Genomic DNA, 18,812 nt, shown 5'->3' with positions numbered 1-18,812 from the left:
TCTAGATGTTTTTGGCTACGTCTTTAGCTTGTTGTATGGAATCTAGATATCTTCTTTTCATTCTTACGTCTACGAATCTTTGAATTGTTCGAAAAAACATACTCAACTACAACGAAAGATCTCTGGGGCATTGTTTCTATCAGATACTTGACTTACGGTATTCGCACTGCGGCATGGGGCCATCTTGATGATGAAGAATAGTTGGTCGCTTATGCGGCCTTGTAGTGTCTTTTTTATTGTATTTTTAGATGTCGTGGTTATTCTATTGCCATGACATTAGGCAATGAGGGAGCGAGGTTGGACGTTCATGGTTGTAGACAGAAGATCTGGGTTATCACCGCCCGGACGCCAAGCTTGTATTGACAACATCCATTCTACATCACCTCCCACCTCCCCTCTTCAATGCTTCAATAAGAGTCACTCGTCAAAATGTGGCTCCAGGCGGCGCTCTTTTTCGCTGCGTGCCTATCTCCCGCGGCGGCCATCTACTCTGACGAGGTCGACCACATCGACTTCCACCACGCTCTTCTCGGTACTCCATCTCCCGACTCGACCTTCTTCCTCAAGCCATTCACGTCTTCAAATGCCTCCCTTATATATACCATATCCGACAAGTTGCTTGTGGGTGCCGTGAACCCCCGTGACGGCGCACTGGTATGGCGCCAGAACATATCGCGGTCGGCAGACTCTCCCGCACATGGGGCGGGTCTTTTGCGCGGACTCGATGGCAACGATGCCGTTGTAGCTGCGGTGGATAACTACATCGCGTCTTGGAGTGCCCAGGATGGCAAGCTGGGATGGGAACATCGGGTCTCCGAGGGTGTGGTTGGCGATCTCGAGCTGTTGGAGCTTGAGGATGCCACCGCGACCTCCGGGGTTAGAGATACGATTGCTGTGGTTGCTAGCGAGGGCAACGGCATTGTGAAACGGCTGGATGGTAATACTGGAAAGACTGTTTGGGAATACAAGGATGCAAGGTTGGTCTCGTCTTTGCTTTTTTTTTTTTAACCTGTCCCAAGCTAATCAATTGTTCTTCTAGCGGCGACATCCCGTTCCAAGTCTCGTCTTCTTCCACCGAGGTCTTCTATATTTCTCTCCACTCGGCTATGTTGAAGGGGTTCAAGATCAAAGTCACTGTTTTGGATCCATTGACTGGGCGACAGACTCGTCATCAAATTCTGAACTCTGAGGCTGATGTGGCTACCCCGGAGTCCGTCCTCTATGTGGGCGCTAATTCCGCCTCGCCTATCATCGTCTGGGCCGACAAATCGCAAAAGTCCCTGAAGGTCAATGTTATTGGTACTAAGGAGGTCACTTCTATCGCCATTGACAATACCTCCGGCTCCGGAATTCGACAAATCACGGTCCACGCTCCCCACAAGCTTAATGCTCTGCCCCATTTCTTGGTCCACTTTGAAACTGAGGCCGGAGCCTGGGCTGAGGTTTACCATGTGGACTTGGTGTCTGCTAAGGTCACCAAGGCTTACCGGCTACCCTATCTCTCCGGCCAGTCAGCAGTTGCAGTCAGTGTCATTGACGCTAATGTTTATTTCACTCGAGTCACCGACTTGGAGGCCGTTGTTGTATCATCCGCCTCTCATGGGATTCTGGGACGATGGGATCTACAAAAGCCTTCATCTGATATTGCCCTTCACTCGGTATCCGAGGTTGTCGCCAAAGGAAAGTCCGTGGCTGTTAGGACAGCACTTTTCCGGAAGTATGGAGACTGGCAACTTATCCGAAATGGCCAGATCGAGTGGACTCGGCATGAGGGTCTCATTGATACTGTTGCAGCTACATGGGCGGAAACTGACGCCCAAGAAGATCTAGCCCATGAATTGGAGGTCGAGGGTCACGAGACTTTGTACGGCGCGTACCTACACCGGGTCAAGCGTCATGTCCGGGACTTGGAACATCTACCCGACTGGCTGAAGGATCTGCCGAAGCGCATTCTGAGCAGTATCTTGACCGACGAAGTGTCCAACCTGGACAGCTTTGGACTTGCCAAATCAGTTATTGTCGCCACCAAGAGCGGCCGTGTATACGCCTTGGATACTGGAAACCACGGCGCCGTTTCCTGGGGCATCCAGGCAGTGGAGACATCGGACTGGAATGTGAAGGCTATGTTGACTTCGCCAGGAGTCGTGACTATCTACTCCGACGACGGAGGCTCTGTGACTGTGGATGTGTCGACAGGGGAGATCGTTTCCCGCATCGAACCATCTACCAGCAAACTCCACTCGATTGCTGTCTTCGAGATGCAGGATGGAAGCTCGCTGGCCACCGTCGGTATCCGTGAAGATGGTACACCAGTCGCTGCATTTGCCAACGAAGATGGATTCTTGGTAACCACTAGCATTGATGGCCGAGTCCTCGGCTGGGCTGCGAAGGATAACAAGACTCCTGTGTGGGAGTTTGTTCCTCCCTCCGGACAGAAGGTCGTCGAAGCGACCGCTCGTCCTGCGCATGACCCTGTGGCGTCCATCGGCAGGGTCCTTGGAAACCGCTCGGTCCTTTACAAGTACCTCAACCCCAACCTCGCCCTGGTGACTGCAGTGAACGAGCAGACCCACACTGCCAGTTTCTACCTGTTAGACGGAGTCTCAGGCAATGTCATCCACGCATCCACCCAAGCAGGCGTGGACTCTACGCAACCCATTGCTTCCGCGATGTCCGAGAACTGGTTCGCCTACTCGTTCTGGGGCGACGTTGATGGAAGCGAGTCCTCCGCCAAGGGCTACCAGCTGGTCATCTCGGAGCTCTACGAATCCCCCTTGCCCAACGACCGTGGTCTCCTTGACTCTGCCACAAACTACTCTAGCACCGCCATCCTCCCGTTGCCCTACGTCATCTCCCAGGCCTTCATGATCCCCGAATCAATCTCCCACATGGCCGTCACTCAAACGCGCCAGGGAATCACCACCCGCCAGCTTCTTTGCACTCTCCCCTCCTCCAACTCCATAGTCGGCATTCCTCGCCCCGTCCTCGACCCTCGCCGCCCTGTCGACCGTGACCCTACCGCGGCCGAAGCCGAAGAAGGCCTATTCCGCTACGCCCCCTACCTCGACTTCGATGGCAAATGGTACCTCTCGCACACGCGCGATGTCGCCGGCATCAATGCTGTGCTCTCTCGCCCTACCCTGTTGGAAAGTACCAGTCTCATCTTCGCTTACGGAAGCGATATTTTCGGTACCCGAGCTACGCCCAGCCAGGCATTTGATATCCTTGGCAAGAGCTTCTCCAAGCTGCAACTCGTTCTCACTGTGGTGGCACTCGGAGCGGGTGTCGCCGTTTTGGCTCCGATGGTAAGTCTTTTGTCTAACTGCTCCCGGTACATTTGCTAATTATTTTTGTCTAGACTCGAAAGAAGCAAGTTAATGCCCTGTGGAGGGCTTAGGCCTGATAGGCTCATATACCAGATGCCATATGTGCTCTAAACTGTAATAAATACATTGCTTCAATTCTCTGCATATAGTAACATCTTAAATACCAGATTTGCTCGCCACGTACTCGAGCCAAACTAGCCTGCTCAGAAAAATATGCCTGCTCAGAATAATATGCGGTGTGGTATACAGAAAGTCATTGGTCATGGGGAACATTTCATTCATAGACATGATATCCAAAGGATCCAACGTCGCATCAAACAGTGTAACTAGTGAGCAAAAGAAAACAATAGCAACCATGTCAACAACCCTCTGCAACACTGCACAGGCTTTATAAGTACTGATTTCCACACCAGAAGCAAAACTATCAACAAGCCAACCTCACTCAATACAACGGCATAGGCGACGAATTGACATAATCAACATTGTTCTCAACCGATTCAACACGATCAGTACAAGTCCCAAAGACCCGATCCCAAAGCCTCGTCTGCTTCCCATAGTTATGACTCTTCCTCCAACCCTTCCGATGATGCAAATCATGATCCTCAATAACAAGCTCCGCCCCAAACCACCGCAAAGCCCAACTCAACGTCGACGGCGGCGTAGCATGAACCCGCAGCCCACTATGCCCCGCCAACTCCGCGAATACCACATACTGATGGCAAACCCACCACTCATAAAACCCCATCGGCATGCCCACAGCCCGCATGCTGAAATACGTCATAAGCGGGATGCCGAGGATATCAAAGAACTCCTGCTCCGAGTCCGCGTACAGCGTCAGCAGCGGGTTCGGATGCTTGGTGAGGTGGTGCGTGCGGTGGTATTTCCACAACGCGCCCACGTCATGCATCAGTCGGTGGTACCAGTAGAACCAGAAGTCGAGGACGATACCGTACAGCCCGGCTTCGAGGGGCAGCCAGAGGAAGCTGATCGTGGAGGGCGGGTGTGTGGCGTGGTAGGCGATGAAGACGGTGAACATTGGGCGGAGGGTTGATGTTAACATGAGTGAGAAGACGACCTTGGCGACGCCGACGTCTGGGACGCCGTCGCGCGCGTGCTTGTCGCCGTCTAGGAAGCCGTGCTGGTGGCCTACTCGTCGTAGGACGTGGATTTCGTGGATGGCGATGGCTTTGAAGGCGAGGCCGTAGAGGAAGAAGGCGCCCCAGGCGCTGAGGTTGTGGCCGGTGATCTCGACGTACGCGTGGTGGATCAGGAGGGGGATGGCGGCGTGCGTGAGCACCCAGCGGTGCATGGACCAGTCTGGGATGTACGGCACGGCATCTTCCTTTAGATGGACGGGCACGTTCTTGTCGAGGTGTTCGGGGTGGATGCCGAGGACTTCGTAGAACCAGTGGAAGAGTGTCCACTCTGAGCGGGCTTGCTGCCGCCAGGTGGACTTCATGGAGTCTTTTGCGTTACGATTCATGGCTGATTCGTGATCTGTATAAGGGTGTCGGAGTGCACGCTTCGATCTACCCCAGGTACGGGGCTTAGTGGGTTTATGTGCTTGGGCTTATTGTCGATCCCTCCCCCAGTCGTTCGGCCATTGGCGACGCTCGGCGCATGTGAAGAAGAATGCCCACTCTTTCACGCTCCCCGCAAAATGAGCCTCGGGCATTTGACTGGGTTAGAGCGTGGCGTCGATCATATCTCATCTTGGATCTCTTTCCCAACAACATGGCCGTTTACCGCGTTAGCGAGCTACCGCTTGGGCCTGACATGGTTACCTCGTGTTGAGGGGTGATCATGATACAAGGACATTCATGAGTAAATTATGTTTCCTTGGTTAATCACGACCCGTTTCTAGATGTTCGACGTACTCAGCCGTATAGATGGGATGTGGAGACGTTGCCCTGCGTCTGCATCTACATGGGCTCGAGTCATGTGCTCAACCAAAGCCCTCATTCTAATTGGTCGACTTGCATATATTTCGGGGATTTCTGTATGATTCATTATCCGATGCTCAAGGATGAGTTATACTCTCTTAGTAAATCTTCATAGAGACTTAGCTACAGTATATACTGGACGCACTCAAAATATATAAATATGGTGATGCACATCTGTTCGGTACTCAAAGGAGTACATTTTATAGACGACCAGATGTCAAGCATAATCAAGGCTCATGAACAGTGTAAATACGAGTCAATCCAGATGGAGAACAAACCAGAGCAAGCTACTCCATACGGGGAGAGAGTATATAAATTTTGGGAAGATGAAACCAGAACATACCCCAACATGCCACCCACATCATGCCATAGATGCATATGCACATGCAGTTCCCACTTCATGATAATATATAAACCGACATATATCCAAGAACAAAACAGAGAGAAGAAAAAAATATGCCTCGGTATTGAGATCTGCGCTATCTTGTGCTATGTCACATCGCTAATTGTATGTCCAACACAAATCCCAACACGGTATTCCCGCTACCTTTCTATGTGCTCTGTGCTCTATACGGAAACATGATTCTCATCGACGGATAACTGGTCGATTTTGACCGCCACGTTGTCGATGGTTTTCTCGCTATCGTCTACCTTAGTCTCTGCGCCATTAGGCGCCGCCTTCTCTGCAGAGCTATCGGAGTTAGCCTCTGACTCAACCGAAGCCTGGAGTTTCGGGATGGGAACGATTTCTCTCCGCTTCGTCTGCGTTCCATCCATAGTGCCTAGGACCTGGAGGTGATCGCCGTTGAACAGAACAGGTCCCTTGATGATTTCTCTCCGCTTTTGGCCCTCGGCGAGCGGTTGCTCGATGCCGCGGAGCAGCTCGCTGGTGGGCTCGTCCAGGTTGGGCATATCGCCCCACGCCCAGTCCAGCTCGCCACCGAATTGCTTGGGGATGCTGGTTGGCTCCATGAAGGAGTTGAGAGTGGGCGTGACCTCTGAGGCGGAGAGAATGAAGATCTTCGAGGTGGTTCCTGGGTCAAACCAGCGCTTGATCCAGCCCCAGACGGTTGGAAAGAATGCGGGTGCTCCGATGATCTGACAGCGAGTTAGTTTCACGAACTTATCTTCAACTCCCTGGACGTATTAAACGGGGGCGCAACATACAAAGATCCGATCTAATGTCTCCGGGTAATGCGCCGTGGCCAAAACACTAGCATCCTGCATGTGACCCTTCAAGTTCCAGAACTGCTTCAGCCCGACACCGCCGACATCCACGATATTGGTCGACGTCACGATAGGCGTCTCCGGGTTCGGACGTGGCAGCGCCGAGGAGAGCGGCATCACGAAGCGCAGAAGGTTCTCATACAACGCGAAGAGATTCAACAAGCGCGCAGGAACTTTGGATGATTTGTGCGTCTCGGGTGTACCGCTATTCATGGTGGAGTTGTAAGCGGCGACAGCCTTGTGATCCAGGTGGCGGATCTGGAAGACGTAGACGGGGATTCCGCGGCGATCGCGACGGCCAGTCCATTGGGGATACTACAGAGACAGTAGATGTCAGCACGAGGTCGGGGTATTCATTTCACAGGGTATTATAACACGCACCATCCGCCGAGCGGCTTCATATGAGTCAATCTTGATATTCGCATACAGCTCCTCGATGGCGTTGTCTTTGCGCCAGTCTTCGGTGTCCTTGAATTGGGCCCACGCGCCCTCAACGTCGAACTTGCGAGCTCGGAGGAATCGCCTGCGCAAATAATCAAAGTCAGCACTCAATCGTTCGGTTTGATTTTGTTCATTTCTAGCTGGATTGGGGTTTAAGGTGGACGCGCCACATTCACATACAATAAAGTCGCATCGTCCTGGCTGGCCGGCTTCGCCTCGACGCCATCTGCTTGTTTCACGGCAGGGGTGTAATATTTCCGCTCAGCGCACACTTTCTTGAACTCTTCCAGCTTTTCCTCCTGCTCCGGTGTAAGGTGGTGCAAGTGCCCGGCGAGCCAGGCGGTGCCGGAAGCTTGTGAGGCGGATGCGGCGGGATCGTTCTTCGTAGCTGAATCGGTGCGGGCCAGGTCCTCTCCGGAGTCCTGCGGAGTTTTGTTGCCCCAAAACATGGTGAGCTCTGATCTCTCAAGTTTGTTTACTTTTTTGCAGGAGAGATCGCCCTTTCCAAAACAGACGTCGGAGGTGGCGGAGGGAAGGAGGCGGTGAAATAAATGTGACGGTGTTTTGACCCGAGCGTCGGTGTTTTCTGGGGGTTGACTCTATTTGTGATACATCTTTGCTCTCTATCAGATTCACAGGTGGGATTTAGGTCTTCTTGAGAATGTTGAACATCGTTGAACATCGTTGAGTATCTTTTTGCCCAACACCTGCCGAAGTACATCGCCGATCCATCGATCAACAAAGCTAATTGGCCGGATCAACCAAGGTAGTAACAGACGAAGCAGGCGATATAAAAAACACAAAATGCAATAAATTTCCGGCCTAAATTAAAAATAAGCACCATATCTCAGTGTATATGGCACAGCCAGATGCTAATCATAGGGCCATCCCAACCAATATCTGTACAGGTCACCCTCGTGCAGCTCAAAATTCAAATAGATACAAGAAGTCAGTCCTCGGTCAGATCACCATACTCCCAGATACCGCGACGCTCGGCCTTGGCCTCGTCCTCGAGCGCGCGCAGGTTGGAGAGGGTATCGACGGAGGCACGCTCCCACGCCTTCAGCTTGCGGGGTACCATGGCCAGACCCTCTTGAATGATGTCGGCGTTGATGCTGTTATCCAGGTTCTTGGAAGCGGAGGGGTCGAGGAGAGTGACGTGCAGGGTGCCGTCCTGGTCAACGTGGTCAACATTCGCGACAAGCTGACGGTCGAAGGTCTGGTCGCCGACGAAGCCGACAGCATCCTCGAGGTAATCCTCGGAGGTGGGGAACTGAAGAAGAGAGAGGACTGCATCAATGGCCTGGGGGCGGAGGGTCTGGGAGGAGAATTGGGGTTGGGTAAGAGGGCGAAGTGATGCCCATGGCAGAATCTCGGAGTTGCCAAAGTCGATGTAGACTACCTCGGCCTGCTCCTTCTCGCGGTCGTTTCGGCGCACCTTGGCGCGGTACCAGGCGCCGTCTTCGGTGAATTGGGCGGCAACCCAGTCGCCAGCCTTGGGAGGGCCGGGCAGCGGGGTGTCGTTGGCCTTGTTGATGTGGAACTTGCGGAAAGCGCTCATCAGCTCGGTGAGCGCGTTGGTACCGGTGCCGATCTGTTGCAGCTTGAGCTTGGCGGAGGTAGGGTCGATGTAGGTAACCATAACGTCGCGGTAGTCCTTGCGACGCTGTGCGGGGGCGGCATCGCTTTCAGCGCCAGTTCCCGCGCCATTGGCAGCCTCGGCTTCCTCAGCCTCAGCGGCCTCCTTGGCGGGGTCCCAGTCGTGCCACAAACCTTTGCGGGCGTCCTTAGCCCGCTGCTCAGCAGCGAAGTACTCGGCGGCGTGACCAGACTGCTCAGCCGAGTATGCATGGACGGTGGCGAAACCCTCCTCCAACAGAACGGTGGTGAAGTTCTCCTTGTTGATATACAGGCTGCCGATGAATCCGCCAACCTTGTCAATGGTCTCAACGTCAATCTCAACGTCGCGCTGCATGCAGCGGCGGTTGGCAAGGTCGTGAGCCTCCTGGCCGAAAGGCTCACCGGCGTCGCTGGGCCCGCGGGAAGAGCGAGGGGCACGGATGCCGGACAGGACGAGAGTCAATTTGGCGTTATCACGGGGAACCAGAACAGTGAAGCGAGATCCAGACTTCACAAAGTCGACGACAGCAGGGACACGCTTTTGGCGCTGCAAGATACCAAGCTCCAGCTTGGCCTTTTGCACGCTCTCTGAATAGTCCACCACCTGTTTCGCCTTGGGAGGCTTGGAAGTCCACATTCCACGGCCCTCCTTCTGGGCATCAGCCTCAGCAGCGAGCAGCGCATCGTAGTCGGGAGACCGGTCAGCGTCGTCCATGCGGTGGCGAATGACAGAGGCGTAACCTGCCTCTACAAGAGCCAAACCAACGTTGGTGTTACCGTGAACAACAGTAGCAACCTCGCGCTCCTCGTAGCCTTCGTTTGCAGGCTTCTTGCCGTTGACGGTGACCAGGACATGCTTGGCAATCACTCGCTTGCGCAGGAACTCCTTCGCCTCAGCAGCAAAGGGAGACTGCTTAGGGTCGGAGGGTTTTGGCTGACGGATACTAGCGAGACTGATCTTCTTCTCCTGTCCAGCCTTGTTGCGGATAAAGAGGGTATCAGCATTCAAAACACGGGTGACAACATAGTCCACAGCCGCGGCACCAGCAGTGGTGGGTCCGGTGTGGCTAACCCACAATCCCTTGCGATCGGCCTTTGCTGTAAGCTCCGCCTGGCGGAGAAGAGCCATGTCCGAACCTAAAAGTGTGGAGTGGTGATCCTGGCAGCGGGCTAGACCAGCCTCAAGAAGGAATCGAGAGATGTTTCCATTGGGGTGAAGGAGGGTGGCAACAATCTGTCCCTGCGGCGTAACACCAAGCAAAGAAACCTTGACCTTGCGCTGCAACAATCGTTCCTCAACAAACTGCAGTGCCTCATCACCAAACGGCTCAGCCGCGGTCTCCTTGCCATCAGCAGTTGTGCGCTTAGCGGATGGTGCCCGGATACCAGCAACGGCAATGACAGTCTGAATGTGCTCCTGCGGCTTGAGCAGCAAACGCAGCACAACACGGTCACCGTTCAGGACCTTCTCAATGATACCTTCCAGCTGGTGACCCAAGTTACGTTTAACCAAATCCCGAGCACCAATCAATTCGTAGCTAGTGTCGATGTGCCCGTCGTCACCGCCAGCCCAAGTTCCCTTTCCTTCCTCCTGGGCGAGGGATTGCAATGCCCGCAGACGGTCCAGGAGTCCAATGGTCTCCTCAGATTCATCTCCACGCTTGCCTGCTTCTTCGCGGACTCGGGTCCAGCCCTCCTGCACACTGATATCGGGCAATGAGGCATCGAAACCGGGCAGCTTGATGGTACCGTAGTCGCGCTTGGCACCAGAGGGGATGGTGTACACAACGTGGAACTGGATGACCTTGCCGACAAGGAGCTCGCGGAGGAATTCGCGTGATTGGAAGGCGTATGGCTATAATTGATTCTTTGGATTAGCCTTATCTCTTTCGATCTCTTCGCTTTTTAGGTAGGGCCATTTGTTCAATGCTAAATGGAGCTCTTGTGACCAGAAAGCCAATTTGGAGATCACACAAGCAGCAATTTGGTCTTCCAATGGTGCAATCAACAGGCAATCAATCTCAACAATGCACCTACCTCATCACCCTCTCTCCTTAATCTTGGAGCAGAGACATAAGCCAAACTCAGGACACGTTCTTGTGAAGGGTTGGTGATATGCGACAGCACGACCGTGTCACCGGACAGGACAGACTTGACCCGGGCTTCGAAAGGCATACTGAATGAAACAGTCTCCACTACCACATGCACAATTGTGATGAGATTGAAGACAGAACCAGAATAAAAGTATAAAAGAAAACACAAGAGAAAAGGAAGTTGAGAGCAAACAGAATGGCCTGAGGGGAAACGTGGCCGGTGTTTAGACTTGTGGGGAAAGCGGTCAGCCGTCCGAGCTTCTACGGAAGTCTACAAAGCATCGAAGCTATACAGTGGTCATCGATCATGACAGATATCCAAATCCAAATATTCACATGTCAAATTGGCATTCATTCATGTATCCTAGACGGAGTATCCTGCATTTTCCATCCACCAATTACGGGGATATCAAAATCCAGGGTTCAAAAGGGAATAGAGCTGCATTTATGCGGCAATACCAATGACACCTAGAAGAGATTATTAGCATTCATCTCCACCTCAGCACGCCTTCATGAACTTACCGCAAGCAGGGCGGGGACCGGCGTTACCAGTCTTCTTGGACTCCTCGTTACCACCCTTGCCGAGGTCATCGGTACCGGCGTGGACGACGAGAGTGCGCTAAACAATGTTAGCAATCTGCCTCGACAATACTAGATTAATTATAAACTTACGCCCAGAACGGACTCGGCACCAATCAGCTTGACGAGGCTGTCCTGCTTGGAGCCGTTGGCATTACCCTCAGCGTCAGTCTTGAAGTTGCCAAGGTCACCGACGTGACGGTCGGTGTCAGTGGGAGCACCGTGGTTCTTGCCGAAGGGGTTGACTAGAAGCGATCAGCATCCCATCCTTCCTCCTCATACCTGGCTGATCAATGACATACAGTGGGGGCCAGCGGAGGTGCAGCCGTTGGTGTTGTCACCGAACTGGTGAACGTGGAAAGCACGCTCAGCGTTGGCATCGTGGCCGGTGATGTTCCAGGAGATGGTGGTAGGGGCACTCTCGCTAGCCTGCTCGAAGGTGACGGTGCCGGCGACCTTAGCGTCACCACGGAGAACAGCAACTGCACGGAAAGGAAAGAGGTCAATGAATTGTTCCAGAATGCTTATCGAAGGCTGTCCGGCATGCCGGCTACTAGATCTCCAGAGCCCCTGTCTGGTCCCAGCCTCAGCAACGGCTCGTGCCGCACCCAGGATCAGGATGCCATGCTTCTAGCAAATGAGCAGCGATGATCCCCGGATTGTCCCAGAGGTATTGGCAGATACCCAGACAGCAGTGGAGAGCTAGAGCGAGGACGCAAGCCGATAGGCCCGGATTTGCGCTCTGGATCACAAGGTGCTCAAATCTGCTCACACCCAAGGTCCTTGCCACCGATCGTGGGGAACTTGGAGACTGAGGAGAGCTTATGTATGGCCCAGAGAGAACCAATAATGGACATTACTTACCAGCCTTGACCATTTTGATTATCTTAAAATGTTTTAAATTGAAGATTGAAGATTGAGAATGAGGATTGTGAAGAAGAGGAGAGGAAGTGGGCGGAGGGAGATAATAAGGCGAATGATGTCGACGTGACTCTACACTTGTATGGATCAAGTACTGGGTACATGTATCGCAGTATAAACAGAGCTCTGTATACGTGTACTCGGTACTTAATACCACAGCAAAACATCCCCCACCTTCCCAAGTGGGTAGCAAGTCGGAACGAGGGGGAATAATTATGACATAATTATTAATAATGTGCATACTGCTGTGTAAATAATTGCTGCCACATACCCCAATAGCTGCATGCTAGAAGTGTTATGCAGTCTGCAATACCATTGTACACTTGTCTCACAGCTACAGCTCCAACCCATCCTAATAGCATTGTCACAACCTCGGGTAATATAAGATGCCAGGATAACTCTGCTCCGGGTGAAATGACACCATAGCTGGAAAGCAGTAGAAGGCTAAACTAGTGCGGGGGCCTGAATAAGCCGGCCCGGCCAGATTCCGCGGTTCCCTTTACCCCTCAAGTCTGATCTGCTACACCGACACCGGAGAATTATATATCAAAATAGCACTGAGGCCAAATTCATCAATTCGTATCTACCGATTCCAATTTTTTGGGAGATCGCCAATTTACAAGAAATTAAACAATTAAAAGAAGATCTAAGCCTGAATCTTCTGGGCAAGGAGCTCCTTGAGGGTAACCGCATCAGCAGCGAACTTGGAGATACCCTCACGGAGCTTCTCAACAGCCATGGCCTCCTCGTTGAAGTCGAAGCGGAACTGAGCCTCGTTGTTGAGGTACTCGCGCTTCTTGATATCAAGGTTGGAGGCATCGGCGGCGTTGAGCTTCTGGGGCACGGCTTCGGTGGAGTTGTACAGGCTCTCCAGGAGGTTGGGGGAGATGGTCAGGTAGTCACAACCAGCCAGCTCGGTGATCTCGCCGGTGTTACGGAAAGAGGCACCCATGACAATGGTCTTGTAGCCGAACTTCTTGTAGTAGTTGTAGATGTCCTGGACGGACTTGACACCGGGGTCCTCCTGGGGGGTGTAGTCGCGCTTGTGGGCAGCCTTGAACCAGTCAAGAATGCGACCAACGAAGGGAGAGATGAGGTAGGCACCGGCCTCGGCACCGGCAATGGCCTGAACCAGAGAGAACATGAGGGTCAGGTTGCAGTTGATGCCGTGCTGGGACTGGAGGATGTGAGCGGCCTTGATGCCCTCGTAGGTGGAGGCAATCTTGATCAGGACGCGGTCCTTGGAGATACCGTTGTCGGCGTACAGCTGAGTAGCAAGGGTCAGCTCGGAATTGCCGGAAGTCATTTCGCATAAACTCGTGCACGTACCTTGATGATCTCAAGAGCCTTGTTGACGGAAGCCTGGGTATCGAAGGACAGCTTGGCGTCGACCTCGGTGGAGACCTTGCCGGGAATGATCTGAAGAATCTCCTTTCCGAATTGCACGAGGAGACGGTCGAGGGTGGCCTCAACCTGCTCATCGAGGGTCTTTCCGTTCTTCTTGCCATAGGCAACGGCAGTGTCGATGAGAGTGGCATACTCGGGCTTCTTGGAAGCAGCCAGAATCAAAGAGGGGTTGGTGGTGGCATCCTGGGGCTTGTACTTGCCAATAGCTGTGGTTGAAGTTAGCTAGCTGTCCAATGCTGGAACCCATATCATCAAGCAAAGTCTGGAATACATACTGGCGAAGTCACCTAAATATTTAGTGTTAGCGTGTTTTCAATACAACCCAAATAATCAGATTGAGAGCTTACCAGAGTCGCAAACGACAACGGTGCCAGTAGCCTTGAGCTGTTCAAGAGAAGAAGACATTTTTTGATGTTTTGAAAGTGAAATGAAGAAAGTATGAAGAGAGAAGGAGAGTGGCGGACGGCGCGGTGTTTAAGAAGGAGGGGTGGTGTCATTGACCAGTCCCAGATCAATTGCCGGGTACTTGCGCTTAGTATGGGGACGCCATAGTCAACACAAGTACCTTGCCTCTGCCCCATTTTCAGGCGGGGCAAATGACGCTGCACGATGAAATCAGACAGCTCCCCTCGACAACATCCGACTTCTTTTCTTGTTTTATTTGCCGTTTCCCCTTGGATTCTTGATTCTTCGTTCTAAAATAGCTGCCGTATTTCTATTAATACTCTTCGATTTGTTTTCAATATTTCCTCTGCTTGAACGGCTTGAATAGGTGTACTACAATCCCAAATCCGGCGCAGAGTGCTCCGTCTTCCCCCAACCGGAGGATGGTAGACCGGACAACGGCCCACTACTGTAGCGGTCTTTGCAACGTTCACCGGGGGCCCGGTTAAATACATGTCGACGGCTACGGGGTAGTTATGGAGAAATATGATTTCCGAACAGCTTAACTATGGACCCTACGGATTTCCGAATGGAGGTTGCTTGAAACTTTCAATTGGAAGTACCTATACGGAGTAGTAACATGTATGTATCATTTTCCCTAGGCCCACGGAGTATAGTATGTCTTGTTCAAGAGGGTTTTCTACAGTCTTCCATGTCTTCCATGTCTTCCGTGTCATTGGATCAATCGAATAGCCTTCCAGTCCTGGTGCGGTGCTGTAGTCCATACTCGACCGCCAGTGGCCACTAGTTTTACTTGTGTGTTTATGATCAAAGTAGGGTTATGCGTCCCAGCCAAGTGCAACTTGTGCTCACCCAATACTCATAGGATAGCGAGTCACCCTCAACAACAAGTCTGTAGTATAAAGGACACAGAAGAAGACCGTGTATTAGCCGATCGACTATTGGCAGTTGTCCCTAGAGAAGAAGCTACAAACTGTCCTTCGAGAGAGAGTGGTTAGGCAAGAACAGAGCTTCTACTCACTATGTCTGTTCAAAATTTATGGTCTATATCATGATCTAGTCATTGATCCCATTGTACGGATCGCGATGTTTGCTGTTCGTCTTGTTTGTCATTAGAGCGGCCAGCTATATAAGCAGGCCGTCTCTTACTTTCCACTTGCTTCTTCTTTCTCTCTCTCTTACTATCTCTTACTATCTCAGTCAAGGAGAAGAAGTAGCTGGCTCACCGGGTAAGAGAACGATCAATAAGCCCTATAGTTGACTGAGCATTACTGACATATGGAATCGGCCAGCTATATAAGCAAGCCCTCTCCCACTTTGCCCTTGTTTCTTGTTTCTCTTGCTATCTCAGTCAAGGAGAAGAAGCGGCTGGCCCACAGGGTAAGAGAACGATCAATAAGCCCTATAGTTGACTGAGCATTACTAACATACTGAATAAGCCACCGAATCCAAGGCGAAGGGGTCTCCTCTCTCCCATGAAGAGGTTGGGAACCTCCGGGCCGCGGCCCAAAATGCCATGAAGGTAAGAAATTGCCTGCTGTTTCCACTCTACAAGGAGCAGTCTTCTCTCGGGACTACACGACTAGGCAGGACTGAATATTATTTCTAACGTGTGCATCAATCAGGCTGCTGATGCCACTGAGCATCACGCTGCTGCTGCGGTCGCCCCCGGTAGTGGCTTCTGCTACATGCCAAATTCTCAGATGAATAAGTGCATTTTTCGTCAGAATACTAAGTACGGGAGAGGAAAGGAAGAAAAACTAGCTGCAAGTTCCGTTCCCTGATTTTATGCAAATGACTGTTCTCGCTTGTGCTCGAGATCGTCACAGCTTCACCACTACCGGGTGGCCCTACCAAAGCTTCGGTCCAGAGCGTCCCCATGACCTCCAAGACCTCAATGTTAGAGCATAGGTAAATGTTCAAATCCTGTCATGGAATAACTACTAACGGAGTGATTGTGTCTTTATCTAGCATATTTCAGGATAGAGTTACACGATGCAACGGTCGTGAGATCGAACGAACTCTTCTCCTTGAAGAATCTTCCCGAAGGACTCTGGGGATTTACCTCGAAGGAGCATTTGCTGCCGAAGACGCGCCGACGACAGCTATGATACAACAGGCGGCAAAGAAATGTCCGAGTGTCTTTGCAGATCTTTACAATAATCCTCTGGTTGATCGCATGGAAAAGGAAAACATTCGACCGAGTAATATGAGAAAATTTGCAGAGGCAGCCTTACACCATGATATTCGGATGTGGGTATCACGTACTTCAAACTCTGTGACAGAAATCGAGCTTCGAACACGTTTGTGCGATCTCCCTATATCGTATCCATTTCTACAAAAATTACGCCATGCGTATGCCGAAGAATACCAGATCGAGAATTTATCCTCTCCTGGGAGCTACCCGATTCACTGGTATGACAAGGCATCCTTCTACCAGAAGTAAGTTCCGGGCATGATACCCGTTTACTCGAAAGGTTCTACACCAGTGAAGTATCCACCCTGAGAATCGAAAAGAAGTATGGAGAAGCAGCAGCGAAGAGAGGGAAGAGAAAGGAGCAATAGAGAAAGCCGCGGAGATGACAGTGCTCAAAACCATACTACCTACTGGTGCAGGCCTTTCTTCTGCCAAGCCCTCATGTTGTCTGCTCAAGCATTGATCTACTCATCAACAGGGAGGAGATTCGAATCGACGAGTCTATGGCAAGGTCGGCAATCAAGGTATAAGCGTTGCGGAATAAGCTCTGCCACAGCAGCAATCTTCGATGGTGCCCGCCCCCCGGATATCCCCCGCAATGCCGGAGATGTCGGAGACATGTTGCCCGATGAGCTTGACCAAGACCTGGGAATGTATCGTGAGATCTTTCGGAGGGCTCGGGAGTTGAATGGCATATTGTTATACATGGGGGTCAGGTGATCACCGGACGGATGCCTCAGACACCGACCCCTCAGTACTAGTCGTGCGTTTCGCCCCATACACTGGAGTCTAAAGTCTAAACACATATCATGTTGTTGGATGTGGTGGTTACCTGGCCATCAGCCCAGTGCAGCAGGCACTAACCCCTATAACTAGATAGTTGGGCATTCTGCCCCTTTAGGAATTGACAACTCTCTCCCTCTTTCATCGCACCACTACACTGTAGTCCAATCAGAAACCATGCGATCCTTACAGAATCTCACGCCGCGGGAGTCACAGTCAAGTGCCATGTAATTCCCCAAAAGGGCAACTTCTGGTATAGGTAATGTCCATTACCCAGAACGACCTAGGTAATATCATCTCAGAGGTACTCGGCGCGTATCAAGTGCTAAATCCTCGGTTCCGATTCTTACACTAGCCCTAAGGGTCTGGACTTCTTGTGTCTTCTTCTCACCAAAGTGCCCTTCAATAAGTCTACTAAACTTCCTGTACTCGTCCACCACCTCCTGGATGAACACTCTTTTCCATCCAAGCCGATCCTAAAATAATCGGTATCAGTGCTTTCGAACTCATTGAAATCCACAGCTACGCAGCCAAGGTAGTGACAACCAATTTACATTTCACCGACGAATAGGTGGTCGAGTCCTCTTTCTGACAGTATGCTCGTGTTGATTGGTTGCACAAGTATTGCGAGGTCTGAAAAAGTTTGACGAAGAAGCATGAGCCTCGATGGATGGCTCTAAGCAGCCCGAATTTGGAATTCCCTAGACACATGGGAGATCAATTGAGTTACCCTTGAAGCTGAAGCCGTACCATCATTCAAGACAATAAAGTTATCATTTTCGATATGCCGGTTCCAAAATCAACCTTTATCAGACTTGCTCCATCCTTCCGTCATCATTTCAACGTTTCGTATTCTCCAAATGAACATCTCCTTATGTCTCTTATCCCAAGCTAAAGTCACAGCCAAGTTTCTGTCGAACAGGTTATATGGGCACCATAAGAAGGAACCGCGCGAGTGGAGTGTAGTATGACCATGGAAAATGAATGTCTTGGGTATTTCATTGCATGAACGCAATGTATTTTTGGTCATCTCGATCATAGAGTCACTGTATTCAAGGTCCATGGCTTGTGCCATGAGAGCTATAATCATAATTCGGTCTTGTGCTCATGAGGTTGTCCTGCAGCTCATGATTTTCAAAACATCCAAGAGAGAACGACCGGGCAATTTGAGACGCCGAATAAGTCTGATTGCTACTCGATGGCCGAGAGTTGCGATGTCTTCCGTGATAATGTTATCCTCAAGATCGACAATGACCTCTTCTAGAGGCCTCTCTGGAGATAGTCGATAAGGCACTCAAACCTTGTTGGACATGGCTAGCTCCAAAGCAGTCCAGCCATGTGTGAACCATGGCGATAGAACAAGACCGATAGCAGGGGTGCCATCTTGCCTCCGTGGGAACTGACACAGATACTCATGAACAAGGGTAAATGCTGCGTATTTGTAGTTCAGATGCATATTCTTGAGCATGACATCTTTTGCCCTACGATCTCTTGGGACGCAGATTGTATCCCACCAGAATCCTTTGTAGCCATACCCTGCCGCGACGATCGCAAATCCCCGATAGAGGCATTCCTTGACCCTTCCAGGCTCTCGCAAGCCCACACCCGTGCCATCTGACCACACGTGGGATATAGCAACGTATGTAGATTTAGGTGCAAAGAAGGGAGTGATTGGCTTCGTCATATCGGTTGGCCACACGAATGCACCTTCAGGTGGAGTGGGTGTGGATGCGCTCTCAATTACCATCCTGTCGAAGTCTTCCATGGGGAGTCGTAAGATCTCACATTCCTCTGATTCGCATGTATGAAGTTGTTCTTGGAGAGTGCTATTCTGAGTCTCATGTGAGCAATACTCAGGTGAGCATTGATG

At 51.4% G+C, this 18,812-nt stretch overlaps 8 protein-coding genes across 8 annotated transcripts; 2 read left to right on the top strand and 6 right to left on the bottom strand.

Moving 5' to 3' along the window:
* Positions 1-429: 429 nt before the first annotated feature.
* Positions 430-3,397, top strand: LCP9604111_5638 (uncharacterized protein; the record flags this gene model as incomplete). Its single annotated transcript, XM_039073470.1, has 3 exons — positions 430-977; positions 1,040-3,305; positions 3,359-3,397. The coding sequence occupies 3 exons, from the start codon at positions 430-432 to the stop codon at positions 3,395-3,397; spliced, it is 2,853 nt and encodes a 950-aa protein (XP_038928600.1).
* Positions 3,398-3,768: 371 nt separating this feature from the next.
* LCP9604111_5637 (sterol desaturase family protein) lies at positions 3,769-4,809 on the bottom strand (the record flags this gene model as incomplete). Its single annotated transcript, XM_039073469.1, has 1 exon — positions 3,769-4,809. One exon carries the CDS (start codon positions 4,807-4,809, stop codon positions 3,769-3,771), a length of 1,041 nt encoding a protein of 346 aa, XP_038928599.1.
* A 1,027-nt stretch (positions 4,810-5,836) lies between these two features.
* LCP9604111_5636 (SEC14 family lipid-binding protein) lies at positions 5,837-7,386 on the bottom strand (the record flags this gene model as incomplete). The annotated part of the gene is made up of 4 exons (XM_039073468.1): positions 5,837-6,367; positions 6,437-6,811; positions 6,878-7,019; positions 7,118-7,386. The coding sequence occupies 4 exons, from the start codon at positions 7,384-7,386 to the stop codon at positions 5,837-5,839; spliced, it is 1,317 nt and encodes a 438-aa protein (XP_038928598.1).
* Positions 7,387-7,886: 500 nt separating this feature from the next.
* Positions 7,887-10,732, bottom strand: LCP9604111_5635 (putative transcription factor (Snd1/p100); the record flags this gene model as incomplete). The annotated part of the gene is made up of 2 exons (XM_039073467.1): positions 7,887-10,412; positions 10,595-10,732. The coding sequence occupies 2 exons, from the start codon at positions 10,730-10,732 to the stop codon at positions 7,887-7,889; spliced, it is 2,664 nt and encodes an 887-aa protein (XP_038928597.1).
* A 363-nt stretch (positions 10,733-11,095) lies between these two features.
* sod1 (superoxide dismutase SOD1) lies at positions 11,096-12,106 on the bottom strand (the record flags this gene model as incomplete). The annotated part of the gene is made up of 7 exons (XM_039073466.1): positions 11,096-11,118; positions 11,173-11,269; positions 11,323-11,474; positions 11,532-11,711; positions 11,777-11,803; positions 12,002-12,040; positions 12,094-12,106. 7 exons carry the CDS (start codon positions 12,104-12,106, stop codon positions 11,096-11,098), a joined length of 531 nt encoding a protein of 176 aa, XP_038928596.1.
* Positions 12,107-12,796: 690 nt separating this feature from the next.
* Positions 12,797-13,962, bottom strand: LCP9604111_5633 (sedoheptulose-7-phosphate:D-glyceraldehyde-3-phosphate transaldolase TAL1; the record flags this gene model as incomplete). Its single annotated transcript, XM_039073465.1, has 4 exons — positions 12,797-13,417; positions 13,480-13,763; positions 13,833-13,844; positions 13,905-13,962. 4 exons carry the CDS (start codon positions 13,960-13,962, stop codon positions 12,797-12,799), a joined length of 975 nt encoding a protein of 324 aa, XP_038928595.1.
* A 1,086-nt stretch (positions 13,963-15,048) lies between these two features.
* On the top strand, positions 15,049-16,408 carry LCP9604111_5632 (uncharacterized protein; the record flags this gene model as incomplete). Its single annotated transcript, XM_039073464.1, has 7 exons — positions 15,049-15,066; positions 15,180-15,191; positions 15,255-15,342; positions 15,402-15,484; positions 15,588-15,684; positions 15,792-15,873; positions 15,934-16,408. The coding sequence occupies 7 exons, from the start codon at positions 15,049-15,051 to the stop codon at positions 16,406-16,408; spliced, it is 855 nt and encodes a 284-aa protein (XP_038928594.1).
* A 1,828-nt stretch (positions 16,409-18,236) lies between these two features.
* LCP9604111_5631 (uncharacterized protein) lies at positions 18,237-18,707 on the bottom strand (the record flags this gene model as incomplete). Its single annotated transcript, XM_039073463.1, has 1 exon — positions 18,237-18,707. One exon carries the CDS (start codon positions 18,705-18,707, stop codon positions 18,237-18,239), a length of 471 nt encoding a protein of 156 aa, XP_038928593.1.
* Between the last annotated feature and the right edge of the window lie 105 nt (positions 18,708-18,812).

Source organism: Penicillium roqueforti, assembly GCF_015533775.1.
Source record: "Penicillium roqueforti strain LCP96 04111 chromosome Unknown scaffold_13, whole genome shotgun sequence".
Taxonomy (NCBI): Eukaryota; Fungi; Ascomycota; class Eurotiomycetes; order Eurotiales; family Aspergillaceae; genus Penicillium; species Penicillium roqueforti.
Note: the sequence above shows the minus strand (reverse complement) of the source record. Positions and strands in the feature narration are given on the sequence as shown.